Consider the following 9,178-nt stretch of genomic DNA (forward strand, 5'->3'; position numbering starts at 1 on the left):
TTACGTGGGCTAAAATAAATGCAGACCTTGAAATACATGCAAGGTTATATTACTGTTGAAGTTGAGAAATTGTTTACACTCATACCATAATTTAACATAATTTGTACATAATACAATCAAGATTCGTAACAATGTATATTTTATTTTTTAACATTGAGTATTAAAATAATACTTCAGGAACTTGTGTTATAAAAGAACTTTTATCTTATGATATAATTTGGCCTTGACATTCCATAACATTCTATGAGCACATGCAAGCACATGCTTCCATCTTCCATTTTCCATTCTGCATAATTTTTTTCAGAAGATAAAGGAATTCATAGTACACATAGTATAGTAACAATATTTTCTTTACATTTACTAAAAATATTCATTAAATTTTTTCCTTTTTTATCGATGATTACATCAATATTTAAGGAATTATAAAAATTCTATAGTTTATTAAGAACACCTTTATTTAATATATTACTTCATCCACGAGATACATAAGTACTTGAGCATGGCTCAAATGTTTATACATTGCATGAGGTGCATTTAAACATTCACCTCCATTAAAAATCACAGAATTAATCATTATATGAAGTAATTATTGCGGTAATAATATTTATAAACGAAACTTGGCAAGCTTTAAATTTTTTACTATCATTTCTTTAATTCTTATATTTTATACCCATACCTTACAAGCTCTACAATAATTTGATTTATATACACAGTATATATTCATCTCGTTGTATCTTTATATGACTACAAAAACATTATAATTTATTATACAATAAATTGTAAACGCTTTGGGATGATTTGTAATAACTCCTTGCATTGTTACATTGAAGCTGGAATCATTTTCTATGAAATAATCTTTAATAATGACGAACCCTGAGGTAGTCTCAATGAACCAAATAATACATAGAAGTTTAAAAGTATCAATAGAAATATTTATAAAAATGTTATTTACTCTAAGTGTATATTTAATATTTATAGCTATATTATATTATAATATTGTATTCATAACTTTTATGTTTGAAAATCCCATATAACTTCTCCAAAACAATATACTCCAAAAATTACATTTTGAATCTCCTAATCTTCTTCTTAATGCTGATTAAATTGTTACATTAGAAGAGACCACCTCATTGGGTTTAGTATTGTTCCAAGAATATTTCTAACAAGAGAGAAAATTAACTTTACAACAAAATTGATTACAAAGAATTGGCGTTCAATTAAATTAAATAACATTTGGTTGGTCTGGAATAAGTGAAGCAAAAAATGTACTAAAAAATGTCCAAGTGAAAGCTAGTGCACCAGGTCTTTCTTCTTCGTGTTCCTCATTAGCATTTGTTCTTGCCTCTGCTTGTACTGTTGGTATCTGACCATTTTGCTGTTGTGGTACAGCCTGTGGACCTACAACTTCATTTTGTAATGCTTGATTATTATTATTCACTCGAGCATTATTGTTTTCAGGTACAAGAATGGGTTGTACACGGAAAAAACCACCCTGATATCTGTAAAATATTCAAATGTTAAATAACTCTTTTCTGTCATATTCGTATTCTACAAAATTGACAAATACATAAACTTACAGGTACATTGCAAAGCCAAGAAATGTAACAATAAGAAATCTTAGTGGAGACGAGTAAAAATATACTATACTAAAGAGTACAATAACTCTAGATAACATGTAAAAGAAATCTAGCCAATCTCTATTAAATGCACCATCTTCTCCAACACCATTATTTCCACCATTAATATCCACATCTTGAGCAGCGAGTTGCTGCTGTTCATCACCTACATTATTATTATTGTTGTTGTTATTGTTATTATTGTTATTGGTAGTAGTAGTAGTAATAGTAGCAGTGTTATTTGTATGATTCATATACAGATTCTGGACACTATCATTTGTATTGACATTCATTTGCTGAACATATGGAATACTACTTTGCAGTTGAATTCCTTGTGCAGCCATTCTATAACAAAACAGTATATTCTATTAATACAAATTTAAACTTAATTTTTACAGAAAAATAATATGAAATTATTACTTACAATTGCATGTACTGTGTAAAATAATGTGTATATGCCTGCTGCATCCAAGCCATTTGCTGATTATTTCGTGGATCAAAATACTGTTGTGTAGAATACAACTGTGGAGAAGCATGTTGCACGATAACATTGTTAATGTTTTGGCCTTGATTTTGGGCACAATTTGTATTATTCAATCTTGTATATTCCGCTGCATTTCTTACACTATTAACTGTACTTGTACTTTCTGTGACTTGTTCAGGTGTCATTTTATTATTTGTCAATGTTTTCTGTAAAGCACAAACTAAGTGAACTGTATAAGATTGATCTTCTTGTCCTTCGCATTGTCTCAATACGTCTTTTAAACATGCTGAATCATTTAACAATTGTCCAGAGTATATAAGTTTCTGGCTTGATCGTTCCTAAAAATTAAAATTGATTTGTAAGCATAAGCTTGCTCTTGTCTCTTATAAATTTAATATTCATTAAATTTTTCAACTGCTTAGAATAATAATTATGATTTTCAACATATTTTATTTTTATTAAGAAACAAGGTTATTTTATGCTAATGTTACAACTGTTTTTAAACATTTTTCAATTTTTTATGCAACATTCTATCTCCATTATTTTGTTGTTCCAGTTTACTGTTTACATTTATCATTTGTCAAGTGTTTAAGCTTATCTATCATATTAAAGGGACTTATCTACTACATTATGAAAAATAATGTTACTGTTATCAGTGAATTTGTTATATGTTGTACAATATCAAGCAAATGATATAGCTCCATTTAAAGAAATAAAAATGACCTTGTTTCCCCAATGAAAAAGAGGATGTATGTGTAAATTTTTTTGCTTATTTATTTTACGTACGTCAAGAAACGTAAATACTACATAATAGTAGCAGATGATAAACACGTTTTAAAGCGTAATTAATACTGTTCCTAAAAAATGTCTTATAATCGTATATGTTCGAGAACATTTCAAGTGAATGATATCAATAATTTTACATTTATTTCAGACGACAATACTTGGAGAATATATCACGCTTTCACCAAGAGTCAGGAGATTGTAACTTTCACGAATAGAAATGATGAAACTCACTGGTTTACTAGGATAAACTTCGGATAGATATTCTTTTAATCGGCCAATGGTCCATCCGATGTCACACTGTACAACTTGATCTTTGATTTGTTGATTTGGCGCTTTAATTATTAGTTTAACGGCAGCTCCTTCCATTATGCATAAAACCTTATATTTCACGTTCGCAGAATCAGCTGACTTCCTCCTACTGCTTAGATAATGTTAATTAACAACGTTACCGAGGCGAACTGATACCACTACGTTCCTCGAATTTATGCACCGCGTCGTTTTTATTTATTAAATCAACCTGTCGATTTACACCAACTCTCTCCTATATTATTTACTTAGTCACCGAGTATACATATTCATTACCGATACAGGATACGTCTATGAAGCATGAACAGATACTTAATCAGTGATCATCACTGGTGTATATTTTTGTAAAAGAATAGCTAAGTGGACCACATATTTGGCGACTTGTCATTGGCCGTAGATTACGATTTATTTATGGTCCGATAAAACCTAATTTTCAAGTAGATTCTCTACGTCTCACGATTTTATGCTTGTATCGTAATGCATCGTTCATAGAAATTACATTGTAATGTTGCGCGATCTACTGGAACTTTCCACTAGTTATATAGGAATTTTTGACCTTCATGGAAATGTACCTTAGTGGAAAACTCGCGCCAAAATGGTAGTTGGTAGCCATTCCTCCTGAGGTGACGCCTTCCAAATTCCGTTTGAATTTGAATGAAAATAATTTCAGATATAATGAAATGTAACTGTTATTTCGTTTATTTTATAATTTTAGTTATACTGAAAGAACTGTTTAACTGTTGACTTCGGAGAGAAGTTGTCATGTTAAGTATCGACTGTTGTAATATTACTTGAATAAGATTTAGATTTATTGGATGTTTAACCTTGAATAATATTGGAATTTTTTAATTATGTTTCTTCATTAATTATTTAAAACTAAGGTGTAATCAGTAGTTGATTTATTATATTCTGACTACTATGTGAAATGTTGAATATAAACGTTCAGATTTGAATTGTTTTGATATTTTTAGTAGTTCTTTTTTGTGATTTATGTATTTTATATTTTGTAGGGAACCATCAACATCTACTAGAAGTAGCTCAAGGAGATCTTCTGTAAGTATATCAGTATTTAAAAGACGTGTGCATATAACACCAATTAATACTAACATTACTACATGTTATCTGTTGCTTTATGTATATTGCATTAGGTTTATGTGGGTTCAAGAAATAATTTTATTTAATCTTGTGTTAAAGCTTTATTTACTTTATTAAATATTGTCCTTGTTCTTATGATGTAGATTCTTAAGCCTCCCAAGCCACGACATCCATTACACAATTTAAATCTTGCTAATTCCTTTGATGAAAATAATTGCTCAATGACAACTACAAAACTTAAACGACGTGTTAGTTTTGCTGAAAAAAAACATGTCAAGTGAGTTGTATACTCTTCAACTTCAAATTATTTTTTATAAATGTAAGGTGATTCCGCAGATTAACTCATATCATAACATTTATTGTACAGAGAATTTTGTAATTCTTTGGAGCAAGGAACTGTATGGGATGATACATACGAGGAGCATGATTTGAGTAATATGAAAGCATTACATACTTCTAATGAAAAACAGTGTGAAAATGTAGATATATGTAAAGAGAATATTCATATCAATGAATTTGCGACTTCTGAGGCTGTTGATGAATGTAGTGTGCAAGGGGACAATATGCAGTATACAATAGAAGAAAATAACTCCATTCCTGTAACAAATTTTCAGTTGAGTAATAATTACATTTCTGTATATGAGGACTCAGATGAAAATCTGCCAAATAACTGTCAGAATTTGAATGCTACATCTGTTCAGACTGTAAATATGGAATTTACTGAAGTTATATGTAATGTTATGCATGTTGGCACAGAGAACATTCCACAAAATAAATTGCAAGACACAGATAAGGACATTTCAATAGAATTAACACAACCTGTTCTATCATGTATAAACATTTTAAAAAATGTTAATAATTTTCAACAACAGCAAAGGACTGAAAAATGTAATTTAAAATATAAAGAAACAGTGATGAAAGAATGTGATCGAGATATATCTATGGAATTAACTGTACCAATACCAACTATTACTCTTAGTGAACCAATTAGTAATGCTGATAATGCCAATGAAAAAACTGAAAGGTTTAATAATGTTTCAATGGAATTAACTACAATTATACCCAGTACTTCATTTAATTTACAACAAATGAATATTAATCATATGGAAAATTCTAATTCAAGTTCAGTAATACAAAATAGTGAAAAGGTAACTATTGCTTTTAATGATGAACTAATGGATATTACCAAACCTATAAAAACAAATACTTCAAAAGATGGAATATGTCAAGATGTAGCAACTGATAATTGCAATGGATTAACATTAATGGAGAAAGTTCCACAATATAAATATAATACAACATGCATAGATGAAAGGACTATGGAAATAACTAAAACAATTCCACAACTATATGATACAACATGCATAAATCAAAGGACTATGGAAATAAATGAAGCAGTTCCACGGCTAAACGATATAACATGCATAGATGCAAGAACTATGGAGATAACTAAAGCAATTCCACAACTATATGATACAACATGCATAAATCAAAGGACTATGGAAATAACTAAAGCAATTCCACAACTATATGATACAACGTGCATAAATCAAAGGACTATGGAAATAAATGAAGCAGTTCCACGGCTAAACGATATAACATGCATAGATGCAAGAACTATGGAGATAACTAAAGCAGTTCCACGGCTATATGATACAACATGCATAGATGAAAGGACTATGGAGATAACTAAAGCAGTTCCACTTAATATACATTCTTCATCAAGAAATCAAGAAATAAATCCAAATGTTAAAACAGTTAATAGTAATTTTGAAACATCAAAGAGTAATATAAACTACTATAAAACAGCCGTAAATTTTGATAAAACAGTATGTGATGATGTAGAAATGGAGTTCACCACAGCTATAACGACTTTATCAAAAGCATATTTAGATAATTCAAGAAGTAGTGAATCTGCACAAAATAATTCTATACAATTGGATACAAATATAGTATCAAACAATACAATATTCTATAATAATTCAATAACAGCTACAGCTGTAGCATCAACATTGAATGTAAAAGATACTTGTGAAGAAGAAACAGAGAATTGTGAAGTAAACACAGATAAACAAGAATTAACTGGGATTGTGTCAGATCCAAACATTTCTATGGAAATTACAGAAGCTGTGTTACCATTGCAAAGTCAGTCTGAAGAAGAAAATCTTATAAATGATGATATACTCAACAAATCGGGATTACCTGAAAATGTTGAAAACACAGACCTTCCTAAAAATTCCTCAAATGAATCTACTGTACTTGATAATGTTATAAAAGATACTATAGCAATTTCTTTTGCAAATTCGAATGTGTCTCTAAATAAAAAGACTTATGTAATAGAAAATACTACAAATCTAAAAGATAGTTTCTCTAAAGAACATGTTCCAGATGAAGTACAGAATTCTGCAAGTATTAAAACTAGCATGGCTTTGCATGATCCAGTTGAACAGGATACTTATGCTTTAGCTTTAAAAGAAGATAACACAGGAACAGCGTTTGCTTCACCTAATCCTGCATTAAACAATCATGCTTGTGTTGTAACTTCAGAGTTAAATAAAAGCAACTGCCTACAGCAGGAACACTCACAAAATATTAAATTACATCCAAGGAGAACATACACAATAAAACGATTAAATACTAATGATTCTGATACAAATAGTAACAAGGAAATGTGTAAAATTTTAAAAGTAAACAATGATAATTTTTGTTATGAGATTAACAATAAAGAAAATTGTGCATATACTGTTCTGAGTGACGTAGGTAATTTACAAGAAGAAGAGGATAATGATGAACAACCTTCACTGGTACCAAGTATACTTTTAAATGAATGTTCAGAGGAACTGGAATCAATTAAACCTCCATCGTTTATTTCCTTAGATGATTCATTATATGAAGATACATCTGTAAATGCTTTATACAATCAGGAACTTAACAACGAAACAAGCTGTACTGCAGAGACTGAGAAAAATTCTGAAAATATTAAGTGTAAAAATGCTCCAACTAATAATGAAAATTTTAACATAATACAAGACAATCAAGTAGACATGTCAAAAGAAGAGGATAGCAAATTACAAATGTCTTTTGGTGAAAACATACATTGTAATCGTGAAGTAGATAGTTCAGGGCCTAAGTTTGAAGATCAAATACAGATTTCAGAAATTAAGAAATTGCAATTACCACGAGTAAACTCTATTAATACAGATATCCAAATTTTGGAATATTCTTCATCAACAATAATTAATACTCAACAATATTCTGCATCTAACGTTGAAAAAGATTATGAAGATGTAGAAATGCAGGATACACATGCAGATAAAGAGAACAGTCACAATATGGAATATCCTTTACCAACAGTGGAGCATTTTGTTGAACAAGTTTCTACACCTAGTAATAGTAATAGTCTTTTGTCTCAAGATAAAACTAATGAAGATGTGGAGATACAGGACATACATGCAGATAACTTACAAAATCAAAACATGGTATGTTCTTTATTAAAGAAAAGTCATATTGATACAAAAACTTCAACACATAAAAGTGATAATAATTATCTCTGTAATGATGAATTAAAGTGTGTTGATCAAGACATGTCAAATGCAGAATTGAAAACTTTGGATCCTTGTATTTCTTCTGTAGAAAATGACATCTCAGTTGAACTTGATCCATTTTCTTTGCTGGTCAAAGAACTGAGAGCTTGTGCAGAAAGGTACATTAAACTAAAATATTTAAAAAATATAATTTTTACACTTATTTCATATTAAACAATTCTCCCAATGTTCTTTTTAGCGACGAAGTTATTTGGAACGTATACTACGAAAATATTGAAAGAAAGTTGTTCATAATAGGTTTTATATCTTGTTCTCTGTTAGTAGTGATCTATTTAAAAAATTATGATGATACAGAAAATACTCAATTCATAGAAAACATTAGGATAATTTCTCGTCTCGTTGGTGAGTTTAAAGGAAGTTTAATACATAAATACTATTTCAAATTAAGTGATATGTTTTTAAAAAAAAAATAGTGAAATTGATTTACTAATATTTTCTTATCAGATGGTGCAGATGCATTAATAAGCATAGTTCATAAGGTAATTTTAGAAAAATTGGATGTAAAAAGAATGCTGGATTCATATGAAAGCTCTGAAGATATTTTCCCAATGTTAGATTTTATCTCAAAAGAAGTTAAATTAGCTATGGATTTTATGTTTGAGTTGAAACGTTTGGACGACATAAATTTAATGGACATAACTCGTGATAGGTAACAAATTATAAATATTACGTCGTATACGTAACATCTTATTTATATTGAGTATAGTAGATATTTTTTTTATTCTAGCATATCTTTCGTATCGCGAACCAAAAGGATGGATATTATATTAAGAATCACAGTCATTGTTAAACCATTTGACATGATTGAAACTCACGATGTTTCTGTCCAATGTTTATTGGGTTCAGTGAGGTCAGTTTATACATTTATCTTATAAATTGTAGTAAAAGTGTTTGTGTTATAATGTCGTTATTTTTATAGGGAAAATGACATTAAAAAATTAATAATAAATATAAAAAAGGACCATAAATTTTTACGGAGATTCATAAGTGATGTAAGAGATTATATATATTTAATGGAAGAATCTAGCAATGTGATTCATAAACCATGTCTTCTATGAAGATAAATGCAATAATTAGGGAACAAGAGTTGATTCTGTATAAACGTATAATTGTACCATATAGTAATAGTACATAATACTGTAGTTAAGTAATTTATGTGTTATAGTGCAATGTATATTAAAATTACAGCTTTGTAATAGAATATTTTCTTACAGAATAAAATATAAAGAAATCGTGGGTGGTATAATAGTGTCTTTTTTTAAATGTCGGCTTGTAAAGACGTACAA

General features: G+C 29.2%; 2 protein-coding genes across 2 annotated transcripts; one reads left to right on the forward strand and one right to left on the reverse strand.

The window, feature by feature from the left end:
* Positions 1 to 88: 88 nt before the first annotated feature.
* On the reverse strand, positions 89 to 3,612 carry Herp (Homocysteine-induced endoplasmic reticulum protein). Its single transcript, XM_076377566.1, has 4 exons — positions 3,118 to 3,612; positions 2,041 to 2,438; positions 1,578 to 1,961; positions 89 to 1,499 (listed from the first exon to the last, which is right to left on the reverse strand). Exons 1-4 carry the CDS (start codon positions 3,250 to 3,252, stop codon positions 1,223 to 1,225), a joined length of 1,194 nt encoding a protein of 397 aa, XP_076233681.1. The 5' UTR covers positions 3,253 to 3,612; the 3' UTR covers positions 89 to 1,222.
* A 311-nt stretch (positions 3,613 to 3,923) lies between these two features.
* On the forward strand, positions 3,924 to 9,178 carry LOC143179640 (uncharacterized). Its single transcript, XM_076378955.1, is given in 11 exon segments — positions 3,924 to 3,956; positions 4,203 to 4,245; positions 4,431 to 4,564; positions 4,655 to 5,175; positions 5,209 to 6,339; positions 6,385 to 7,574; positions 7,731 to 7,990; positions 8,071 to 8,234; positions 8,337 to 8,541; positions 8,620 to 8,742; positions 8,812 to 9,178. Coding segments are annotated over 11 exon segments (3,912 nt in total). The 5' UTR covers positions 3,924 to 3,954; the 3' UTR covers positions 8,951 to 9,178.

The sequence above is a fragment of the Calliopsis andreniformis genome, chromosome 5 (assembly GCF_051401765.1).
Source record: "Calliopsis andreniformis isolate RMS-2024a chromosome 5, iyCalAndr_principal, whole genome shotgun sequence".
Lineage (NCBI taxonomy): Eukaryota > Metazoa > Arthropoda > Insecta > Hymenoptera > Andrenidae > Calliopsis > Calliopsis andreniformis.